We start from the raw sequence: 24,831 nt of genomic DNA, 5'->3' as shown, positions 1-24,831 counted from the left end.
TGTAAGCCTTATTTAGGATAATTGATTTTCAGAAGAGGTAATGTACTTTGCCTGTAGAGGTATGAAGCCTTGTTGCTGAATGGGTTCTCATTTTTTGGTGGATGTTGCAAGCTCAAGATTTGAAAGAACAACTACCTGATTTTCCTGCCAGGCTAGAGGAGGAGAAGTTTTGGCTCCTGTTTTACATTTTGGAATATCTTGATGTGACCTGCACCTGCATGCCGTGTTCTGTAGAACATCTGCTTAAGAGCACGACTGTTTGTGTAGGCAGGAAGGGTTCTGGCATTAAGGATGAATAAAACCACACTGGTGTAGGAGTACCTAGGGACTGCTCTTGGTTGGTGACCATGATCAAGATTCTGTTAACAAACTAGTAAAAGTTAATTTTGTTCAGGAGTCTGAAAGTACAAGGCTTGCTTAGAAGAGGGAGCAGGAAGCAGAAGCAGCGTGGTTACTAAGTCTTTAATTACCTGAACCTAGCAAAAGCATGTCTAGAAGTGCCTGCTGGATAAAACTCAAGGATTGGTGAAACTAATTATCGCTTGAAGTTTTTTTGAGTTCAGTAAGTCTGGTTAAACTGTGTTGTGAAATTATTTTAGAAACGAGGCTGGAATATCTGTGTCAGTAGCTTTGCTAAAATGGTAGTGCCATTCTGAAAGGGAAGATGAAGATTTGTCTTCCTGAGAATAGATAATAATGATGAAAAGCTGGGGAGAGCTAAAATTTGTTTGGTATTGTCTGATTGCTTTTCTCTCTTTTAATAGTGATCACATGGAAAATATTTATGGCTACTTAATGAAATATACCAATCTTGTCACTGGTTGGCAGTATCGGTAAGTGTTTCATGGTGCTTTGTAGTAACGTTGGTCTTTGCAGCATCTAAATAAACGTGTTTCAGAGATTTTTTTAATAATACTTGGATTTTTCTGTTAAACTTTTTGGAAGAGTCTTACACTTTTATCAATACAGATTAAGCTAATGTGTAGATGAATAATGTTTGTATTAAGGAACACATAAGAGAACAATGCATAGAAAGTATGAAGTAGTTAACTCATTCGATGGCTTATAACTATGCTTGGAAGTGTAGGAGAAAAAAAGCCAAAACAACAAACAACCCAAACATGTACAATATTTTTATCTTTTCCCATTAAAAAATAGTTTTTGTTTTTTCTGCCAAATCTTCAGCTTTATGCCAACTCACATCTTCATTAAAAAAAAAATTCAAACTCAAGCAAGCTTTTCTCTTCAGTTCCCTAGGATCTTGGTCTCCCTTGGAGTAGTTTGCTTTTCTTTGACAGGTGAAGCTCTCTGGTCAGGCTTTCTGCTTGGTGCTGTTCCTAGAGCAGCACAGGGCAACCAAATTACTAGAGCAGAGACAAGCCCTGAGCATACTACGCTGGCCAAATTCCTGTGCCACCCATTGGCATGCAGTGACGTGTCAATACACTGACCGTGAAAGTCGTTTGAATAATTGAAGCATAATGTTCACATTTTTTTCTTTTTAAATCTGGAATTGCTTCAGTTTCACAGTTTTGTATCCCAGCTGCTTTGTGTTACCTTTTGATTCCCAAACTCTTGCAATAGCCCTCTTCTGTGGGCATGCTGTTCTGTTGGGCAATCCCTGGTCTGTGAGGAAAAAAATGCTGACAACTTAGTTTTTGTGCAGTCTTGTTGGAGATATAAATCATATGTTTGGAGTTGTACTGACTCAAGTCTTTAAAGTGCCAGCACCATCTGTGCCAAATTATAATGGAAGTCTTGACATCTCCCAGTACCATGCCCCTCCCCACCCCCCCCTCAAGGAAAAAGAAGGAAAAGCATGAGCTTGTTTTATTTAGTGCATTTGCTTTGTTATCCTTGCAGGTTTTTTGTATTAAACAACGATGCTGGCCTGCTGGAGTACTTTGTGAACGAACAGTCGAGACATCTAAAGCCCAGGGGAACCCTGCAGCTAGCTGGAGCTGTCATTTCACCCAGTGATGAAGATTCTCATACGTTTACAGTCAACGCTGCCAGTGGGGAGCAGTATAAACTAAGAGGTAGAACCGGGTTCTTGGGCGGGGGATTCTTCCACTGGAGGACACTCCTGGCTGTCACCTGGGGTACTTTGCTGGGCTTGGCTGCATGGCCAAAGTGAGAGAACTTGTTTGGCAGACTGCTGCAATGAGAGCTATATGTGAACCTTTCACCCCACTGTTCAGTGTTAAACCATCCTCCTTTATGGATGGTTCCATACTCTTCAGGTTTGATGATTTCCATAAGACCATGAACTTCAGATGTGTAGAATGGGGCTTCATCTCCATGTAGTGTCCTTAAAGTGTGCTGAGGACTAAATCTTGTGCTCAAAGGACTAAATCAATTGTACTGATTTTCTAAATCACTGTAGCTAACAGCACTGTTCTGCTGCTTGCAGAGAGCCACGTTATTCAGTGTTCAGTTTGTTAGCTGTCTTGTGGTGGCTATAAAAGCCTGTAGGCCATGGAAATCTGGGCTAATGTATTTTAATACTGCTTTCCTTGAAGGCTTGCTGTCATTTTCTAAGTCAGGGTACTTTACTCTTATTCCAGAAAAATGTGTCATGTTGTTAGATTAAAATATGTGTGAGAGGAGTTGTTTGTTGAAGCTATTTTTGTTTTACAAAATGGAAAAAAAAAACCCCAGAAAGTACATGCCATTTATGTTGACCTTGATTTAATGTTACAGTTAATTACAGGTCAGCTGAACAAGTTTTAGATTAAAAAAAATTACACTGTTGAAGTCTTGAGACTGTTTTAAAGCATTAAGCAGTCTTTCTTCCACGTACTTTGAAATATCTTTACATAATCCTTTTTGTTTGCTTTTATTAGCTACTGATGCTAAAGAACGGCAGCACTGGGTCAGCCGGCTGCAGATCTGCACACAGCATCACACAGAAGCTATTGGAAAGGTATTGTATGACTGATGTTTTTGTGGGCAAAAATAATTCAGGCTGGTGATAAAAGTAGTTGCAGATACAGCTACCCTGTTATCTAAGACAGATGTTGTTGCCCTTGAAACTTGGGTCAAGAAACATTTTTCTGAGTAATAGCTGACTCGTAATAGAAATATGTGTTAGGAATGAACCAAAGCACAGCCTGTTTGCCTCTGAAGAGCTGAATGCTCCTCCCTGGGCAGGTGCTGGCAAGCTAGAGTTTGAACAGGAGGCAGAGCTGAAATATCAGAGTGTTAGCTCGGTATTCTGCACTTTTTTAATGAATGAGGAAACAAATCTTCAGTGTCATTGAAGCCCTTCTGTTTTGGATGCTTTACTCATTTTTTTTTAACCTTGTTTTTATTAAACCCTCTCAAGAGCCCACAAGGATGAATTTCCATGTCTGAGAAGCAAGTCCCCAACCTTGTATGCTTCCATTTGCTAACCGTGTGGTGGTTGCAAGTATAGTGATTTTATAGAACCATCTGATTGCCGTAACACCTATTCTGATATCCGAATAAAACCTTTTAAGACACGATCAACATCTTGTAGCTGGCTTTGTTGTAAGAGATAAGTTCAATAGAATAGTTTTAAATGAAACCTCAATGTCTTAAATTTGAGCTTTATCCCTCAGGATCTCTTAGGAGTCTGTTTCTAGTACTGTTGCAGATCAAGGACTAGTTTTCAAGTCAGAGAAGTGATACATTTCTATCAGTCTCATTTCACAGATTGTTTATAATTAGACTATAAAACAGAGCAACTGTCAGCAGATAGTGCAAAATAGTTATTTAGTGGTTGCTACTAATACCTTAGGGCTTCCTCATCTGTCCTTGCTCAATAAAAAACTAAGAATTAAATTGTTATGCTTTATCTTTCAAATAGAATATTTGCTGCTTATTAGGAATTAATTGTAAATGTTTTTTTCAATGTGCTTATTTATTCACTAGAACAACCCTCCTCTGAAATCTCGCAGCTTCTCTCTTGCATCCCAAGGAAGTGCCAGCTCTCCTGGTGTGCAAAGAAGACCCAGTCAAAATGCAGTTTCCTTTTTCAATGTTGGACATCACAGGTTGCCAACTGGAAAAAGAGTTCCTATTATGCAGCCAGATCACCTTGTAGATGTTAGAGAGGTTTGTATGCTGTAAATTGTCTTATCTTGAAAGACCTGTCCTGTTGTTTGTGAGATTGTGGAGAATTCGGCTCTTAGCTGGATGTATTGTCAGTAGCATGTGCTAAGCTGCTATTGCAGAGCTGTGTGAGGATAAGTAACTTGCCTTGGCTAATTGTAGAAGTATGTTGTATATATTCTATGACTTCTGTACTCTGCAATAATGTCCTGACGTTCAAGGAAGAACTTTGCCTGTTCTTGCTCTTGCAAGTCCTGGCACTGTGGGTGACAAGGGAATATCCTTGAGGAACTATAACACGCCATACTATAAGACTATTCTATTGTACACTGTTTTCTTCCCACATCAACATATAGAAGAGTTGACTAAGCTGTGCTTGTGTCTCCTATGACTAAGGGAAATTGGTCATGATGATGTTTAAGAATACTGATACCACTTTCTGGTATGCCGGTTCCTGTGGACAAATTGTCTAGGGATGAGATGTGATTGAAAAGAGAGCAAAATAAAATAGAGCAATTCAGAAGTATGCTACATGTTCAGGTGTAGTGGATTTTGGGGAAAAAAATAAAACAAACCAGAAATAATTACCTTTCCATCTTGACTGACGGGATGGTTGACTACTGGTTGATTTAACCTGTGAATACTTACAGGGTAGATCATGCAGTTCTAGAGACAATACTAAACCAAACTTTGTTACTGAATTGTAAACCTGAGTTACTTAGTAGTAGTATTGATATGAATGAGTATTTTAATATTGGCAGTGTAACTAGTATAGTGTGATACATTTCTTGTCAAAAAATAAATTTCTGATGGAGGGCTTTTTAATTTAGCAAATAAAGATCTAGGAATTGTGAATAGTTAGAAATTGAACTTAGGCAAACTGGGGCAGCAGAGTGCTCTGTATTGGGGACATCGTTAACCTTAAAATACTTGGCTGAATGTCGTGGTGAGTTCATCAGAGGGAACCTGGGTATTGAAAATACTTTCCCTGGTATTGTGTGCTGCTGTCATCATTGTCCTTGATTTAAATCAAGTGTTGTGGCAAAATTATTCATTAGGCTGGAGAAAGTGACTGACTGTATAGATCTTGGAATCTGAGAAGGTCTCTGTCCACAGCAGACTGTTCTTGCAAATGTCTTGCAGAAGGGTGACTGCTGCCATCCTGCTCATATCCTCTAGTAGCAGTAACGTCTCCTCTAGTGCTAATGCAAAGATGTGTGAAGTCCTGTCAGGTACCCAGGACAACATCAGCTGACATTCTTGTGGCTTCTGGTTTTTTATGACCTGCTTCATCTGCTTTATCTTCTGAAAGAGAAGTTTGTCTTTCAAATTAATTTTAAAATTCAAGGTTTACAAGTAATTGGTTTTCAGTTTGATTCATCAAGTTACCTCTTACTTGTGATAAATTTTAGTAGTGTAGTACAACATTACAACATAGTAAACTATTTGCACTTCCCTTCCTATTGCATGAAAAACAGCAACAGTGCCGAATATGGCATTAATATTTACAGAACTCGTGGTAATAGCTCTTCTAGCAGTTTTTCTCTATCGGTTGTATATTGTGTTTGAGAAGCTACCTTTAAGTGAGGTAATTTTCAGAAAAGGCTTTTTAACTTTTTGACTTTCTGAATGACAATATGGCATGCAGAATTTTAGAGGGACCAGAGGACAGCGTGTGAGCTGGAGCACTAAAGCAGTGGCTGGCATCCTCCAATTGGGATTCTCATTCTCTAATTGTGATTTTGTTTTTCTTAGCATTGCAAAGAGCACAGAAAACTGTTCATGTTCTCTTTTGATACTGAGTATGACACAGCGTGATTATTTAGGAATGTAAAATATTTTGATCTGTATAGGTGAAGAATCCTCAGTAATGGTAGCTTTTCTGATTGTCAAAGTTAGTTGGAGTAATAATGTTTTTATTTTATTGGGGTATTTATTTTTTTGTTTTGTTTTACAAATCTGACTATATAAGGAGCAAAATCTTAGGAGCATTCAAGATGTGTTTTTTGAAAGGGGAGATGTGCCTATTTGAACTTCAGGGCTGAATATGGAGCACAGCTTGTCCTCTTGTTTGGCCTGGTCCTGGAACCAGGTGCTTGGTTGCTACCACGTAGTAAATTACTAAGAGTGAAGATCACCAGAAGGATTGTGGTGATTTGTCAGTTAATTATCTCTGTCTTTTTTTCTTTTTAATCCAGCAGAATTTTTCAAAGTATTGGAAAAAAACTTGCACACAAAGACTTAGATCACATTCGTGGCTGGAAGAGAACATGACACGCATTGTGATAGCTGGTGTGTTGGCATAGGCACCGCTCTACAACCAAGTGCTTTACTGTGGCTCCTGGGACATGCTGAGGCTGACTGTGCACGGTTAACTCCACTTGCAAAGAGCCAGTGCTCTGTAAATTTACACCACAGCATGCTAAGTAGCCAAGCCCTAAAATGTTCCAAATACCGCATACTGTGAACTTGGATGAATACATATTGCTTAAGTATTTATTGCATAAAACCTTAAAAGGAGTTCCTGGAAGAGATTGCAGGCAAAGGTACTGAAAAAAAGAAAAAAATCAGTACAATACTGCTAGGACTGGTGAATTAAAAAGCTAGATAATACCATGGCAGTTAAATGCTTGAACACATCTGAGATGGCAGTGCAGACAATAAAGGAGAATCCCGTATGGTTTAAGCCAGTCTGAGTGGTACAGTTGTTATCCTTTAAACTGCAGGATCCCATCTTGTAGGGAGTGAAAAGATCTTGATACCCATGGATAGTATCTCACAGCTCCTCTTCCAGGCTGGGCAGAACATGGAGCTTAATGTGTACTTGCACAGACGGGTATGTGCGGAGTTTTTTTCCCCCTCCCTGTTAACCAGACATGGAAGTGTTTTGATATTTACTTCAGGAAATACCATGTTCAAATTCCTCTTTTCTTTTTTTTGAAGTCACTTTGATACTTTCTTGCTTGTTAATAAGGTGCTATGTACTACTGTGTGAATTTCATCATGCATTTAATGATTCTTGATAGCTGCATCAAGAAAATAAAAGTACAGTTAACTTGACATACATCTATTACCTTATAGTTTTATTGTCATGATAAGTCTGTGTGCCCAGCTAAACACATGTCACACCACACACTTCTATCACCCGGTGAATGACTGTTTTGTTTGACAGATGATGTCTCAGGCTGAGGGACAGCAGAGAGACTTGATCAGGAGCATAGAATGCCTTCCTGCCTCCGGTAACATTACATCCTTGGATCAAGACCTGTTAATGCTCAAAGCAACTTCCATGGCAACCATGAACTGCTTAAATGACTGTTTCCATATTCTCCAATTACAACACGCTTCTCAACAAAAGGGATCCTTACCAGCAGGTGGGTCTAGATGCTCAGAAAGAGCAGAACTCCATAACAAATACAGATTTCCTTCTTGCAAAAATGCTTAGTCCACTAAATGCAGTCTCACATGGGCAGCAGAAACTGCTGGCTGCCTGGTTTCTTGTGAGTTTCTCCAGAGTCCAGTTTGCTGGTGTTGGGCAGAACTCCATATGTATTGTATATTTTTTGTTTAATCGTTTATTCTATCTAGAATTCTGAGGCAGCAGCTGCATAAACATCTGAACATCTAATTGTTGTGGAGCGATTTCACAACAGAATAGAACACCTAAGGCAGCACAAGAAGGAGACTGCCTTTGGGGTGTAACTGGATGCTCAGCAACAGTAGAAGTAGAGGGGGAATTTTATGGGATTGCAGATTCTGGGATATGTGCTGTCCAGTACAGCTCATCTGACTTTTTTTACTCCCTAAATACCTATTCCAAACATTTACATGTGTGTAGCTTTCCTTTCTAGTTAAGCTTTGAAATCCAAAGCTCTATGTTTGCACGGGTTTATATATCAGTATTCTTATTTTGAGTTAACATCCTAGTTAACCCCTAAAACATGGGCTAAGAGAAGTGTTGCATTCCATTCTGAAGCCAGAACAGACTTGTAAGCAAAGGCAAATTGGTGAAAGGTTTAAAAAACAAACAACCAACCCTCCCCAAACCCAAACTCTTTTCACAACCAACCAACATCCCCCCTTGCCCCAGCAAACGAACCACCTACGTGGGTGCAGTGTATGGAGCTGAACATGTTCTTGCCTGTTTGTAAATTCTTATACACCTCATTGAGATTTTTTTCATGCATTTCCTTTGTGGCTTTTTGCTCACAAAAAGCTACGCTGGGGTTTCTCAAATGCTTCTCTTACGCAACAGAGACAGTAGATAGGGTATGTTCCAAAGTACACGCCTAAGTTGTCTCTTACTTTATCTTTCCCATATTCCTATCATATTTGTGGTATATGCTTTGCCAGTGCATGTTATTTCAGAGCTGTAATTAGTTTAGCTTCTAAGATGAAAAAAAATGTTGTGTAAAGATATTAAAACTCTATACAAATAGTTCGTGACTCTTAAATCACCAGAAGCATTAAAAGAGAAAAAGTAAATACGATGAATTAACATTTTTTTGCTATATTTCGCTCTAAATTTCATTTAAAAATTAAAAACTGGATGGCACCTCCCCAAATCTTTGTCTGAACTCCAAAGTTAGTCACACAGGCAGAACTCTTCATATTCCCCTGAAATTTTTTTTTTTGAACTATTGATACGCAACTGAGGGAGGTGCACATCTGAGGTCTTTTTTGGCATTCTTGTGTGTGTGCTGCTATGGTGTTGCTTTGACCCATAACTGTATCTGGGGAAATAAGAAGGGCCGAATGAGCACCAGTGTAATAACTTATGAAGAAGAGGGGAGGTTTGATGATTAGGTTTTTTTGGTTTTAATTTTTTAAACTATGCAGGGAAGAGCTTTATTCTTCTGACTGCTGTTTGGTTGGGATCTGCCAGTTAATGGCCAATTCTACAAACATTGCTTGAAGTTGTCCAGATCATGGAGGTTTCTGGTGATACCTGAGAGAGGTGGGTGGAGAGGCAATGAGCAGCAGGTTGGATGATGCATTTCTGGGGCCAGAGTTAAAAAAAGGCCATTAAAAGAATGTTTGTGCCTTTCTGCACCCTTCCACCCTCCTACTGGTGTGGCCTTTCTAGGACACTGTAATATATTTGCTCCTTTCAAGGACTGTGAAGAACATTTTTTTTTTTTTTTTTTTAAATCCATTTAGCTTAAATTTGTCCTCCTGACTGAGAAGGAATATTTCTCTTTCTAGTTCAACTGGTGGAGTCATCTTGGTTTCAGAAGCTCATATAGAAAGGGAAAGGGTTGTGCCTTGCTTCAAGTGCTGCAGGAGGCATTTCTCTGTATTGAAGTGTAAGAACACAAGATTATGTGGGAAATGATCTTGCATACAGGCTGTTCTATCTAATAATAAATATACGAGCACTGTTTGATCTTCCTAGGATCATAAAGGCAGGTCGGTGTGCTTCAGCTAGATATGAGTGAGGTGCAGCAAAAAGGATGATGAAGAGGAGACTTGTCTAACAGAACCTAAAAATGAAGTGGAAAAAAAGTATTTTGTTTATTTTTGTTAAAGGGGTACTTGACTGCTAAGAATGTGTTGGGCAAGTGCTTGTCAGGCTTAAAAACAAGGGTTAGAAATTATGTAAGAGAGCCAGTTTGCAGTAAATTGTTAGAAGACAAAAAAAGTAACAGAAGAGTGAAAACACTGCCCCAACTGCATCAAGGTGTACCATAACCCACAAACTTAAAAATGAGCAGGAAAGCCACAGCTATTAACTTTTCCTAAATAGAAGTCAAAAGTAGTGAAATGTACTGGATTAAAAAAAAAAAGTCTTTGTTATGAAGGCAAGTTGCAACAACAATTTTCCACTCTTGAAAAATGTTGACAGTAAAGACTATAGACTCTGAGAGGTGTGTGTTCTAGCAGAGGAAAGTGCTGATGACTTAAAAAAGAAAAAAAGACTTTTAGGGGAGGAAGAGATCACAAGTAAAGAGAAAGCAGATTTGAATATGGTCTTCCAGTGGAAGAGAAGTATTAATATCCTGTCCACTCAGAAAGATTAAGACACAACTGGTAGCTCAAATCACTTAAAAAAACCTCACAGAAAGTAACAGTGCAAATTAAACAACTTAATGAGTGAGGTTATTTTAGAGGTAGCTGGAAGGGAGTATGAAAGGGAGGCTACTTGTTAAATTCAAGCTAATATAGAGGCGGTGAGCGTGAATTAAAGGTAGAACATGCTTGGAAAGTTACAGCTCAGAAAGCAGGTACCATGAAGAGGTTTTAAAGATGAGTAAAACCTTTACAAAAAGGTGAGTGTGACAGTGATGTTCTGAGCATCTTCTTTTTTTTATTTCTTTGAAACTTGTGTTTAAGTAGCTTAAACTTGAGTGCTTCTTGTTTCTTAAGATGTAACAGAATCATGAGTAATAGACTTGAAGAAAATAGACTATCTCGCTGTGGAAAAAGTTCTCATGAGTAAAGCTGGGCTTTTTCCTGCCCAGTGTTTTCCTGGGGGAAGTGCTGCTGTTTATCTGAGCTAAGCTTACTCTGCCTGATGTGGTTGGCGATGTGTCGTAGCTCCAGGTAACAGAGGCCTGGAAATAAAGGATTGTGTATCATACAGGAAGAGAAAGCAGGCGCCTCAGTGTAGATTCCTGAGCACAGTGTGGTGGTAGACATTCGCTTTCCAAATTTCTCTGTTTGCAAGCCAGCCAAGATGATTTGTCAGTTTGTATATTCTTCTGGAGTCACCTGTAAACTTACTGGCCTTTGAAAAAGAATGGAACATTTGTATTATTAATGAGGAACATGATCTGTTTTGATAAATTAGCTGGGAGTAACTGGAGATGCTGGGATCATCAAGTGGGTAGTAGCTTTCCAAGCCCTGCAGCTGCTTTTTTTTCTAGCAACTATTATTTATTTATCAGCATGTGCTTGCCACCTTTGCAGCTAAGAAAAGACAAATACCCTCTCCAGACAAAACACTGTCAGCAAAACTTTTTTTGCTTTAGCTCTTTTTAGTCTAGAACCGAGCTGGTTTGAGAAGCTGGTTAAGTGGTTTTCTTGGTACTAGTTAAAGAAAATTCTAAGGGTTGCTTAACATTCCCATGGTACTGGGTTCTTCCTGTAGTGTCTGGTTACACCTTTCATGACACCAACTAGTTTCTCCAGTCCAGGTTGCATGTATTACAGCTCGCCAATCGCAGTGTTAGTGCTAATGATCGCTGAAGGTGGTGTCTCATTGCACCACCTTTGTTTAGTGGCTGCTGAAGGGATTGGCTGCAGGCGGAACTGGCTGCTTTCAGCTTATTCCTTCAAAACCAGCGCTTTTGTGAAAGCTGCTCTTTACTGATCTTTCAGAGGATGAGCAAGTTTCAGCGCAAACTTTCTTTTTCTTCAGCAGCGGCAATTAGTTGGTTTGAACCGAAGATATCTCTGGCAAACCACTTCAAAAATGGAGCAGCTCAGAATTTCCCAGCAGAGATAAACAAGCCAGCATCTGTCAGGGAAGAGCAGTCCATTGCAGAGCCCTGCCAGCTAACAAGGGTAAGGTAATGTGAACATCCTGTTTCTGTGGGGAATTATTTTGAGGAATATCTGTAAATGCTTTGATCAGTTTAGGAGAAAATGATTTAATGATGGTTCTTTGATTACCTTTGTTGGAGGACGAGTCAGCATAGTTGCAGTAAGTGAAACTTCCTACCTTGTTTTTTTCAGTAAATTTTTGCTGCTTTTTGTAACTTGCTGTCAAGTGGAGGGAGCCAACTGGGATGGTGGTGTGAGGTGTTGAAACAGATCTAAATGCAAGGGAATACTGCCTAACACAAGTGGATACCGAAGGGCAAAAGACCTGACTGGAATTTATGACGCTGTCAAAAACAGGCCCAAGAACTGCCTAAGCGGATAAATGACAAAATTGCTGGTCTCCAGCTATTAAACCTCCTTGTCTTTCTAGCTCTTGCTGCATCTGTTTTCCTTAATCTAAGCAACTGTCACCACTTGGCTTCAGGATGGCTCAATGTATTTGAAATACAGCTACAGTCTGCGTCATTATAACTGTCAAAATTGATTTGAAATGCAAATTACTAAAGTAAAAAACCAGCAGGGATTATGATAAAGCTAAGCTAGAAAATCATAATTACATTCTTTTTATACCGGTTGGTTTCACTCAGTTGTTTGGATGAGACCGTAACATTGTGAAAAGATAATGAGCTGTTGTATGTCTCTGCAACAGCACTGCGCTATCCTGGAGCAAAATTGAAACGGAAGAGGCTTTTGTCAGTTGCTATAGTTAATATATTTTTTAATGGATCAGAGTAGTTGCTACTAAGTTAAAAAAAAAAAACAACAAACTAGGAGCTTTCAAATAAATCACTGAATTCGTTCCTTCTAATAATTAAGCTAGTTACAGTTAAGTGATTAATGTATTTGGGATATGACTAATCTTATCACTCCTGTGAAATACTTTCAGCTCCCTTATTTATGACAGCAGAACAGTGTAGCATCTTTGGAAAGGAGTCACCTGTGTGATACTAGTTTTCATCAGGGTTTGAGCTCTATATTGAGGGCTTGGCCCCCTGTTTTTGGTGGTTGAGTGTTCCTAAGTTGGCCTTGAGCTAGGGCAGCTTCTGGGACAAGGGACTTTGCTTAGGCAAAAGCATCTTGCTGCCCTCCTGTGGCATTCACTGCCTCTTCACATCTGCCTCCCTCCAGCTATTTGCCCCAGGAGGATGCTGCTCAGAGCCCTAGGAAAGCCTTCTTCTGCCCGAAGTGTTCGGCTTTCTGCTTGCAGGGCTATGGCCGTTAAAGTGGTGCTCGTGGCATGCTGATTGTTAAAAGGGGGCTAATGTAATTTCTGCTGGTCTGGGAACTGTAGTTGTACTAACAGACAACCAGCCTGTGTGGGGTGTGTATCTGTGGGATTTTGTGGCAGTTTTTTTATAAAACTACTCCAGGTTACTTTTTTTTTTCCTTTACTGTATGTGTTGGCACTAGCAGCAGTGTTGGTAATGCATGTGGGTAGGGTAATTGCTTGTCACTGAGGAGAAAGTGCTAACTAGGACCAATTGTTCACTATAGCCTTTGGAGTGATGGTGGCAATGCTGCAAAGCCTGTAGTGTGGAGCTGGAGGGGTGTTCTGGAAGTGGCTGAAATTTCTGCTGCTTTTGCTTTGCTATTTTTGTGTGTCTGTGAGATGCTTGCCCTTCTGTTAGCTCTCAAAACCTCCAGGAAAACAGCTTGGATTTGTTTGTAAGCTTCCCTCCCCCCACCCCGACCTGTGTGCAAGATGGTGAGAAAACTCAGCCTGAATCCTCTAGATTAAATCTGCACTGAATTATGTTAATGTCCCTTTAAATTCTTTGGTTGTTGTTTGTCTTGGGGATAGATTCCATTGTGTGGCTCTCTGCAGGGGTTTATTTCCTCATTTTTTCGTACATGGACAGTTAAATACAGTATGAAGTCCTTTCTGGATATTGTCTGGCCAGTCACGTCTTTAAGCTGATGTTTGTGGCTCTTATCCCAGGAACCTGAAGAAATAAATCCAGATGAGGAGCTAGAGGATATCTGTGACGATAAAGAAGATGATCTAGGAGCAGTGGAAGAACAGCGCAGTGTTATCTTGCATCTCTTGTCTCAGCTGAAACTCGGCATGGACTTAACAAGAGTAAGTAATGGAGGCATGAAGGCTGGCTGAGGTAGAAGTGCCGTTTTAAACTTGATTGCTGTATTGAGCAAAATGGAGTTTGATATGAAATTGTGGCCTGTAGCAAGTTCAGGCTCTGAGATCCAACGTCCCGGTTTGAGGCAGATTTTGAGCGAAATGTGCTGAGGGAGTGGATTTTCTTTAATGCAACTGGCTGTTATCTTTTCTGTTATGTTCTTTGTGTTTTCTATTAATGTTTCTGTTGACTTTCCTACAATTTTCTTTCATGTGTTTGCTTACTCTTACCTTACTTTTTCCATGCCATTTTCTACAGCCTTCTTTAGGTCTTTCTGCTTTCCTTCTGTGATTTTTTTTTTTTTTTTTCCTCACTTGATAATGCTTTTACATGCAACTTGCATAACCCCACACCTGTATTCATGCTGCTTCTGGGAAGGTTTTACTTCAGTTTCCCGTTGTCAGCCCTCAGACATCTGTTTACACCTCTCTGTCCTACTCTTTATTTCTGAGTTTGCTCACTGCTATAGCAAGCAGGGACAAAGTTACACTGGAGAGGGTTGGGTTTAATGCTTCAGTGCAGATCTCAAAAGCAAGCAGCTTCGAAAAATGAATGCTCGGTTGCTACTAGACAACTTGGGCAGCAAATCTGGGAGAATAAGGCTGCTACCAGCCTGTGTTCAATTCACTCCTCTAAAGACTTCTTACCGTAAGCACTACACACTTCTAAAGAAAGAATGGATTTTACAGTGGTATGGAATGAGGAGAGCACTCTCTCTCTCTCTCTGTCTCTCTCGGAATCATGAGTGGTTATTGTTTGGGTTTTTTTTCTTAAAGCTGTGGTTTTTTGAACACTAGCTAATTGGCTGTTGGAAACATTTGTATTGTGAAGCTTACATTTCACAATCTGGAAAAAAAATATTATGAACAAGCCCTGCTGCCTCTGACCCAAACTTAAACCCTGCTGCTTAACCAGGAATTCTCTAAGTCATTATTTCACTTTAGATTGAAGGCTGGATTTGGTCTCTTTCTCTTAGTTTGAACAAATTGTCAGGTCTTTCTCCCACTTGTGATGTCTGGCTGCTTGTGTAGGATTGTCTCTAGTCCAGAGCAGGCAAAGCATTCAAATGCACCGAGCCTGACCTCAAAACAGGTAATGAATTTGTTAGAATCACCCCTGACTTAAATGTCAGGATACTGAACTGAAAATCAGCTGTGATATTCCAGGTTGGTGTTGCAACAACATGGCAAGTGTATTCAGCTTGTCTTATATATATCTGAAGAGTCTCATGTCTGTGCTCTACCTCTCTGAATGCAGCTGATTTAAATGGACTGTCCTGATCTCATGGTTGAGACACCCTGTGTTGCTTCTCACAACACTTACGCAAGGTTAGCTGCCACTACAGGGAAGGAAAAAACTATTGATACCCACAGCCTCTTACTCACCAGTATTGCTCTTGGCCCAGCAAAGGACAGGGCTGCTGGTTTTTATAGTGGTGAATGTAACTGGGAAATGAGATTCTCTGCTCAGTGGTACAGGATCGACCTGTACGATGTTATTTCTCATGGTGCTTGTTCTAGTTGCTGTGGTAAGAGAGCCTCTGCAGGCTCTTGAGAGCACTGGCATAGCTTCACTGCTTTTCTCTCCATTAGCATAACCTGTCCTTGTCTCTGCTCTCCTTCCCACTTGTTTTCTACTCCGCAGACATGTGGGACACGTTATCCCTTTGCAGCTGTGTTATGTTTTTTGAAGGGTGCTCAGTCCCTTTCAAACTCCAGTCCTCCTAGTACTTGTTGGACTTTTTTTTCCTTAGAAATTGCTTTTCTGGGACCTTTGATCACTGTACTTTGTGTGCATCTTAGAAGAGGGACCAGAGAGTTCAGTCTGGAATTGTGGTATCTAAAACAGGACGGAATCCACCACTTGTAAGAGAACTTCGCTTACAAAAATGCCTGTCTCTCTGTTTCACTTACTAGAGGTTTCTGGGTTTTCTTTTATTTCAGGTGGTTCTTCCCACTTTTATTCTAGAGAAGCGGTCGTTGTTGGAGATGTACGCGGACTTCATGTCCCATCCAGACCTCTTCATTGCTATCACAAACGGCACAACGCCTGAGGAGAGGATGATCCGTTTTGTGGAGTATTATCTCACTTCATTTCATGAAGGTCGCAAAGGAGCGATTGCAAAGAAACCATACAACCCAATCATCGGGGAGACTTTCCACTGCTCCTGGAGGGTGCCGAAGAGTGACGGGGCCACTGATGCTGGCACTCAGTCCTCTGCTCACCCCCCCTTGGAGCCAGTAACTCTGCCTAAAGATACAGAAGACCAAACAGAGCTGGACTGCTATACAGTGAAATTTGTAGCTGAGCAAGTGTCCCACCATCCTCCTGTCTCAGGGTTTTATGCTGAATGCGTAGAGAGAAAGATGTGTGTCAACGCCCACGTCTGGACAAAAAGTAAATTCTTAGGAATGTCGATAGGAGTGACAATGATTGGTGAGGGTGAGTGTAACTTCTGTCCTTTATTCGTTTTAGAAGGTTGTTAAAGCATTGAATTTCCTGTCAAACTAATATATAAACTAACTATATTCCTGTGCCAGAAGTACAGGTGAATGCTGCTCAGTAGTTTTGTTTCAGAAACTTTAATAAAAATAAATCGGCTTGCAGATGATGTCAGTGGATTTTCAGATTTTTTTTCATGCACTTCTGTTTTTCCTCTAATCTCTGTGATCTGCAAGCCTTTTTGTACAATCGTTCCATGATTTCTTACTTTATTTTTACTGTTTACAAAGTAGGAAAGATAATACAAGTCCTCACTATAATCAGCAAGTTTTCGTGGGAAACACACAACTAGATAGGGTTATGCTTTGCCAAAAATCAGAATTATACTTGGAAATAAAATTTTGACTTTTAAACCAAAGGGCAGTTGCTGTGATGTAAGCCGATATTTATGAATGTTTCTGAAGCATTGAACAAATTAATTTGCATCAGACGTTATGAAATGGAAGTGTTGCTGCATTTGTGTTTATTGCACTTTATATTCAAGTTTTAATTTAACTAGAGAAATTGGATCCTGTAGGGATGGAGAAGAGTAACTGGCCTTGAACTGTAATTTCCCTTTAGTACTAGTATTTATGCAAGAGATGAGATGGCATCTCCCATTCCGTGTCCCTGTGTTACTGCCCAGTAACTGGAGATTCCAGGCACTTGCATGTAAACTACCCGCTGGACAAGGGAGTGGTTGTGGCAGGGGGTGTGGAAGGCACAGCCCAATGCTTTGGCTGTACCCAGTGATTTCTGGAGTGACTATCTCCTCCAGGGCATTTCTTAAATCATGTCAACCTTCTCAATTTCTTCCATTTTTCATACTTCCGTCAGATGCGCAGTGATAGTATCCTGCTGAGGCAGGGCTTGATGCAGGCAGCATCCTGCCTTCTTGGAATAGGAAGGGGTACATCTTGAGTAATGTATTTTTTAATAGGAATCAAACCAACCTGCACATCTTAAACCCAACTGTTTCCCGACAGTCGCTTTTGCAATACATGTCAAGAATCCCCCCTCAAAATACAATTTTCTATAGGTTTTGTCTTGGCAGGGAGATGCAGTAAGGAGAAGTGCCTCCCCCACCTGCCTGTAAACAGGGTAAGGTGTATTAGAAAGAGAGAAAACACAACAGGACCGTTAGCCTTTCTCAGCATCTGCAGTTCAGGGCGTGTTTGGTCTGTTCTAAAATGGTGTTGATTTAGGGGTTCTTGTATTTCCTCACAGGTCTCCTAAGTCTTCTGGAACACGGGGAAGAATACACGTTCTCTCTGCCCTGTGCATACGCCCGGTCAATTTTAACTGTTCCCTGGGTAGAGCTGGGAGGAAAAGTCAACATCAACTGTGCAAAGACTGGGTATTCTGCAAGCATTAACTTTCACACCAAGCCCTTCTATGGTGGCAAATTACACCGGTGAGAAAGCTTTTTCTTTTTTGGTTTTACCACATAGTCCGTGCTCTAGAACTGTGGTAGCTGGGTCACTCAGCTGTTCTGTGTGCTGAATAATACGCCTCTGGCGGTCTGAAATAACATAGCTTTTCCTGTTTATAAGCACTTGAGATGCTCTTAAGCAATATCAGTGCCAAACAAACGCTTCTTCTGTGATACTCAGAGAAAAACCAGGTTACGTTTAAAGGCGATTAGGAAATTCCATGTTTGTCTGGCTCGCTGTTCAAACCACTGGAAAAAGAGAGCTCCTGGCTTTCATTCCTGGCTGCCACTGATTCTTTTGGTTCTGTTAGAAATCGATTAGTGTTTCCCATTTTTCCATTTGCTCTTTGTTTGATATGAAGTGGATCTGCTGTCTTAGAGTTGCATATCTGCAATGTGCATGGTAGCTGCACAGCAGGGATCGTTGGTAAATAGCCTTCTGTTGCTTATTGGTCTTAGGATTTCTGTCTAAAAAAATGTAAGGCTGTAAAGTTTAAGCAACCTATAGAAAATTTCTAGGTAAAAATACCTTTTTTAAAAGACAAAAATAGTAAGTCTTGTAGTGGTAATTCTTCCTGTATATGCTGCTTAAGAACTAACAGGTAGAATGAAGAAGGTCCAGGGAAAGTTTGCTTGGGGTTACTTCTAGCAGATCCTAGGAAGTGTGTGCACACACTTGGTGGAAAACCTTTTGAAATTTGCCAATGTTGATGGTTTTAGAGATTTATAGTAAGACTGCTGCAAATCAGCCTTGTGATATTTTTTCCCCCCCATGTCTTACAATGATCTACCTTGCGGTAGCTCCCATTGCACCTAAAAAATAAGCAGTAGGACACTATTTTACTTCAATGATTTGATTTTGTAACTGTTTCGTTATTTCTCTCTGAAATTGGTCATGGATGTAGTGGCTTTTTAAAGACACATCTATTCGAGGTACTGTAACTATTGCAAATTTGACATGGTGGTGATTGGACATTGCCAAAAGAATCTTTGGATGGGGCAGCAGCAGCGTCGTCATGGTTACCCAGAGCGCAAGTGAGTTGCTATGGCAATGTTATAGATTTTTTTTTTTTTTTTTTAGAGGTGCCCCTTTTAAGACTCAGCTGGGGTATTGGCAAGTGAGTTGCTATGGAAATGTTATAGATTTTTTTTTTTTTTTTGTAGAGTGACCCTTGTTAGACCTCAGCTGGATATTGGATCCTTGGTCCTGTATTCTTTAGCCTGATGAAAGAGAGGAGGATGATAACAAACAGCTAGGTCTATATCGGTCATGCCAAGCTTACAAATAAGTGCTAGCAGGTTTTTATCACTAATATCAGTTCAGGCAGATACTATGATCTGTGATGTCGGGGATGGTTGTGCATGACAGAGCAATGCAACTGGAAGAAATACAGGTTGCAGTAAGAGTTTAATGTAGCGGCTGAATGATACACCTTAGTAGTGAGTGATGTAACTTTAAGCTGAGCAGAGACAGTAATTTTGTGATTGATGTTAAAATACTGGATGTCAGTATTGTGTTGTAAACACATACAGTGCTTGGGAAAATGAAGCTCTTAAAGTTGTGCACATGCAACTACAAAGTCTGGATGGGGTTGTCTCTGGCGTCCTGTGGGTTCTGTCTCTGTTCAACGATCCTTTGGGAGGAGGACATGTGTAATAGCTTTGGTGAGGTGTTGAAGTCCCGGGATCAGCAGCAGAGAATGAAAGCTGATTGCCTGTTGCCTGCTCCTCAGTTGTTTTCAGAATCTGTTAGTGCTTGTTAACTTACATGGAAAAAAAAGCAGAGTAGTTTCATGTAAATATGCTTTTATTGCTCATGTTGCTCCAACTCTGGCCTGTTTTCTTGAATGATAAAATTCTTAAATTTTTGTAATAGGAAATTGTGTGTGAGCAGCACACACTTACCAGTCTGGTTTTTTTGGAAGATCTTTCTAATGAAGTTAAATTAGGGGTGAGCTGCTGGACTGTGATTGCTCCATCTGCCTCCCACGTGTGCATGAGGTGGCATGAACCCTGGCTGCTGCCTCCTGCTTTGAGCTGGCTGTGAGCTTTCCCCACTGGTCTGATTTGACTGGCATCCAGTATCTCTGTGCTGGAAGGTGTGGCCTGTGGTACTCGTTCCATGAGAAACTGATACTTGTGCTTGAGAAATTGATTTCTCTGTTTTGATGCCAGGCTTGGGGGTGGGGACAAGTAGATTCAGAGACAGCTGGAAGTGACCGTTGCACGTGGAAGAAGGGAAGTGGCACCTACCAACGTGTCCTGTGCTCCCTCTGAGCTTGGCACTGTGCAGCCAGCTAGCACAGAAGTGCTGCTTCCCTCTCTTTGGTATGTGGTTGTTCCAAGGGAATGGGAGCAAACCAGTGATGTGCAAGTCGGCTGTTACTAGCTGCACACAACATAAGTGTGGAAGGAGATGTCACCTTTACGTTGAGCACTGCAGAAACGTTTGCTGGAGAGCGGTACATTGTAGAGTACTGGTGTACAGGTCACTGGAGTTTAGCTGGAGCTGGAGACAGTGTGGTTTGTGAATCCTGCAACACCTTACAAGTGAGACTGTCTCAAGTGTATTTGTATAGTGTGCAGACCCTTTTGTTTCTTCTTTCTGCAAGAAAAGTTCTGGTTGAGGGTGGTAATCTGCTTGCCTAGTGATGCTCAGTAAGCTTCCACTCCTTGGGTCAGGGTGAAGTGAGAGTCAGGAAGTCTTTTGACAGGTCTTGACTTTAAGAAGAAAAATAGGCATCAGCATGTGTAATTTTGGCATACTTGAGCATCTGTGCAACACTTGGAATGAAATACTGCCTATTAGAGAGGCACCTTTAATGTCTTGTTACTGGCAGAGGTTTCTGTGGATGAGGCAGGAAAGAAAAGCGGTTCTCCTGATTCCTAGTTTCCCACCTTGCTTTCTGTCTTTGTGTGTCTGTTGCTTATATGCACAACATAAAAGTGAGACCAGCTACATATGGAGAAGGTTGAGATGTAAAGACATGAGGTAAGGTGCCCGCAGGTAGTGAGATACTTAGTTCAGACTTTAAAAAAAAAATTGAACTTTCTAGCAAAGATGTACCTGATGTGCTGTTTCAAGTGGAAATGTTCAACTCTTTGTTACCTGCGAACCAGCCTGTGTTGGGTTCTTTTCCGTTTTTCAATTCTGTTTAACGTCTGAAACAAGTTTAAGCTGAAGCCAAAAATGGAGTTTCCTGGGTAACATGAAGAAAACTAGAGCAATGAGTGAAAGTCATTGTGCTCTTTGAGCTTCTCCATGCAAATGTAATTCAAGTAACTAACCTGTTTCAAGACAGTGTGACAAGTCTGCAAACTCATTCAGTATTGAGTGATTTTTGCAAGAACTAGTCCTCAAGAGTCTTCAGCCACAGCCTTTGAAAAACAAATTGCTTTCCTAGAGTCACGGGCGAAGTGAAGCAGAACCTGACGAACACAGTGGTGTGCAGAGTGCAAGGGGAGTGGAACAGTGTGCTCGAGTTCACCTACAGCAACGGGGAGACAAAGAACGTGGACTTGACGAAGCTGTCTGTGACAAGAAAACGCGTCCGGCCCCTTGATAAACAAGGGCCGTTTGAATCCAGGTAGGCTGTGTGTTTGCTGTCGTCTGACCCTTTGGCCTAAGCAGTCTGGAGAATGCTTTAGGTCAACCTGCAAATGCAGATATTGTTTTTGGATGTTTGTAGATAATACTATAGTGTTTCACAGCAGTGATCTTACATTTTTATTTTTTAAGAAGCAAAAGAACAAATTTGTATAAAAAGTGCAAAAAACAAGTGCAGCCGCGTAGTTGTTTATCTTGTCTCTCTTATTCATGGACAGAGTTGTCTTCTGAGTTCACCAAGTGCCTGCTAAAACAGAGCCTCCTTATTTGGTTTGTAACCATCAGCTTCACAGCTGGGCAGCTTCTGGCAAGAAGCTGCTGGTTGAATAACACTTCCATAGCAGCTTTGGAGGGTGTGCAGACATTCGACTGGCACGGCCAATACCGCAGAGCCGTTCCTGTCTGCTCCTGATTGCTGGCGTGGTGTAAGGCTCAGCTGTGAGCTCCTCCACTTGCACTGCACCACCGTGCTCTGCCCTGTCATGTGAAAGTGGAGGGAGCGCTCCTGTTCTCAATGAACTGTGTGTGGCCATCCTGTCATTTGAGGTGGCAGGCTGAGAAAACTCTTGGGTTTGTGTCACAATTTGTTTTGTAGGAGGCTGTGGCAGCATGTAACAGAGTCTCTGCGGGCTGGAGACATTGATAAGGCTACAGAGCACAAGCGAGCCCTTGAAGAGCGACAGAGGAATGAAGAGAGGCTTCGTGCTGAAACGGAAACCTTGTGGTGTACTAAATACTTCCTTAAAGAAGTAAGTTCCCTAGCAGTTACCTGTTGAGGAAGGTGGGGCTGCTATGAAAGCACGGGCAGATATGGGTCAGTGTCCTGTCAAAAGAGAATATTTGGCCTTAGATCTTATAGTTTATCTGCATGGGATCACAGAGGCAAGGTGACATAAGCACTCCCAAACATGTAAAGGTGTGCCTTTATGTGACTTCCCAAACACTTCCCTTTTGTGATTCCCTTGCAACAAAATGTTTGCCTGTTGTGTGCTCCAGTTTCTTTTACCATGCACTTCCTGGTGGCACATGGAAAACAGTTTAAGTAGACTGTAACAGTAAATACCAAAATAAAATAATCAGCAGTTCTCATTTTTGCTGATGTTGTGTGCATGTGAACCCAAGATAATATTGTTAGCAAAAAGAACACGAGTTACATTTTGAAGGAAGCTTATTGTTCCATGGCTTAACTGGTGCTTTGATAATGGTAGTAATAATGACATGGTAAGAGCGTTAACACGGTGAATTCAGTGCAGCCTGCCCAGGAAGAGTGGGGGGTCTGAAATAGGCTTTCCTTGTGATCCAGCTGAGGAGACCCTGGTTGTGTAGAGAGCTTTACTGAGTCACTCCAGGAGGGTAGGACTCGACTGAAATTTATGATGTAGTGGTTTAGATTCTCCTTATAGGGACAACCTTGTCTGTGAAACTGCATTAAGGTATCTCCTCCTTCTCCTTCTTCCCCATTCTGTGACTGAGCAAGCGTTTAAAACACAGGCTAAAAGGGGCTTTTTCTTGGGTCTTTTTTAAAGTTCAGGACTACCTGTTAGCTCCAGAAAAGTTTTTTGTTTTCTACAGCTATGTTAGTAAGAACTGCTCAGATTTTAATATTTGGATTGTTAGTATCGAGGTTCAGAAGAGGTGAAATTCTGTTGCTAATCCGAGACACGTACCTACTCGGAAAATGTTTAAACGTAATCCCGAGCTACTTCCTTTCTGGATAAGCAGCTGGGCTGCATTAGAGCTGGTAGTCCTGGAGAGCTGCTCCTCTGCTGGCTTCTCGTTTGGCTTTTTAAAGTGCTCTGGCTCATGGAGCTGAGAAGAGTGGCTTTCCATCTGGGTTAATTAAAGTGTGGTCGATTACCAGAGTGCGTTGTGGCTCGGCAAGGGTCCATGCGTGTTCCAAAGTACTCTCAGAGCCTGCAACGTTGATCTCTGTGTCTTAATCTGAGGGAGTTAAAGGTATAAGCTATGTCCCTCAGCTTTTCACAGCTTTTGGGCTAATGCCTGTGTAAAGGGAATTCTCCTGGGGCAGTGTCTTTATTATAACCATGTCTTTTCCTTAACTTGCAGGGAGATGGCTGGGTTTATCATAAACCCCTCTGGAAAACAGTCTCTGCTGTGCAACCTCAGCAAACAGACACCAACTAGAAAAGCTGCTTTAAGATGAGTTTTCTGACTTTCCTCTCCTTTTCCTCTGTCTCTCAAAACACAGTAATCACACCGAGTGTCCCCTTTTTATGTCGTCGTGAAAGTTTTAAGGAGCGTAAAGAATTAAATATACTAGGGCACTTTAAAGCTATTAAAAAAAGATAAAAATAAGCAAAGTTGTAGAGACAAACTTGCCAGGTACATTCAGCCAACTTGCTTTTTGTATGACCCAAGAGATTTTATCCGAATTGTATAAGATTCTTCCAAGTAGATCTGACTGCAAAAGCTGCCTAAGAGAATAAGGAACTGTTGGATTTTGGAGTGACATGGGAACTTTTTCCAGAATTGTCGTCAAGCTCTTTAATGACTGAAACCCACTCAGTACCCATGTAGACAACAGCAACAAAAAATTGCTGCTTTTACACCCAGTGATTAACCTTCTTGGTGAAAACTGGAGGAGTGTTTGGAAGATGTGCCTGAAATCAGTGTTAAGAAACAACTGGACCGTGACAACTTTTTTCTTCAGAACGCGTGCATGCATCGGAGGAACACGGGATATATGTAGAGACTGCTGTTCTTTTTTATGGATTTATAAAAGCAATTAGAATTGTAACCATGGAGAAATTTTTCCTCTGAAACATTTTAATATACTTGAAATAATGGACTTGAATTGGAAAAGTAGTTTGAACACTTTTCAACTCCTAACTTTATTAAATCTCTGTGAGTGACTTTGATTTTTCTCATGATATAATGTAAAGAGATTTGGCCTTTTGGTTTTTTTCCTCCTCCTCTACCTTCCCTTCCCAAGGACTAAGGCTTTCAACAGCAACAGAAACCGTACAATTTTGTATTTAAATTTCTCTGCCCATCTAATCATCTCAGAGGTGAAGTATCAGTATTACAAACTGTCCTTTGGATTGTTTTGCGTTTTCTCCTGTGGTGTTATTCAGAACAAAGCAGTGAAATGTGACCTGTGAATACATGGACTGTAGGTCCTGGTTTTTCATCTTACTATAAAAAAAAAAAAAGTGCTGATTATGCTGAATACTGAGTATTGATTTGAAACACAATCAGGTATCAGGAAACTGTATTCAGGTACAAACATCCTGTGTTATTTTTTTTTTAATAACTATTTTATTGAAATCTGAGAATTGCTGGCAATTAAGAATAGTAATTATTATGGCTTTCGTTATTGGTGTAACTACAAGCTACCTTAATTTTTCCAACAGTGGTGCCTTAATCTGTTTTTTCTTCTGATGTAGTCTTCCAGTCAGTGTATATAACATTACCTGCCACTTCCTAGCCAGAACAGTGGCTGCACCTGATCCAGCACCATGAGAACTCACAGCTGAGTCATCTGGTAAGATGTTTTCCATAGAGAAGATACAAGCATAAGAACACATCAGAAG

General features: G+C 40.8%; 1 protein-coding gene across 1 annotated transcript; it reads left to right on the top strand.

The window, feature by feature from the left end:
* Nucleotides 1-768: 768 nt before the first annotated feature.
* Nucleotides 769-23,422, top strand: OSBPL11 (oxysterol binding protein-like 11). The gene is made up of 12 exons (XM_010132010.1): nucleotides 769-833; nucleotides 1,864-2,039; nucleotides 2,847-2,926; nucleotides 3,898-4,080; nucleotides 7,250-7,451; nucleotides 11,438-11,583; nucleotides 13,562-13,702; nucleotides 15,701-16,199; nucleotides 17,466-17,652; nucleotides 21,075-21,257; nucleotides 21,873-22,026; nucleotides 23,345-23,422. The coding sequence occupies exons 1-12, from the start codon at nucleotides 772-774 to the stop codon at nucleotides 23,420-23,422; spliced, it is 2,091 nt and encodes a 696-aa protein (XP_010130312.1). The 5' UTR covers nucleotides 769-771.
* Nucleotides 23,423-24,831: the final 1,409 nt, after the last annotated feature.

Source organism: Buceros rhinoceros, unplaced genomic scaffold (genome assembly GCF_000710305.1).
Source record: "Buceros rhinoceros silvestris isolate BGI_N320 unplaced genomic scaffold, ASM71030v1 scaffold11532, whole genome shotgun sequence".
In the NCBI taxonomy this organism is placed as follows: Eukaryota; Metazoa; Chordata; class Aves; order Bucerotiformes; family Bucerotidae; genus Buceros; species Buceros rhinoceros.
Note: the sequence above shows the minus strand (reverse complement) of the source record. Positions and strands in the feature narration are given on the sequence as shown.

Bases quoted from the DNA above. Each gene is read 5' to 3' on its own strand.
- OSBPL11 (XM_010132010.1), top strand. From the start codon at position 772: ATGGAAAATATTTATGGCTACTTAATGAAATATACCAATCTTGTCACT. The intron at 11,584-13,561 runs GTAAGGTAATGT...CTCTTATCCCAG, and splicing joins AGCCCTGCCAGCTAACAAGG to GAACCTGAAGAAATAAATCC. The intron at 22,027-23,344 runs GTAAGTTCCCTA...CTTAACTTGCAG, and splicing joins CTAAATACTTCCTTAAAGAA to GGAGATGGCTGGGTTTATCA.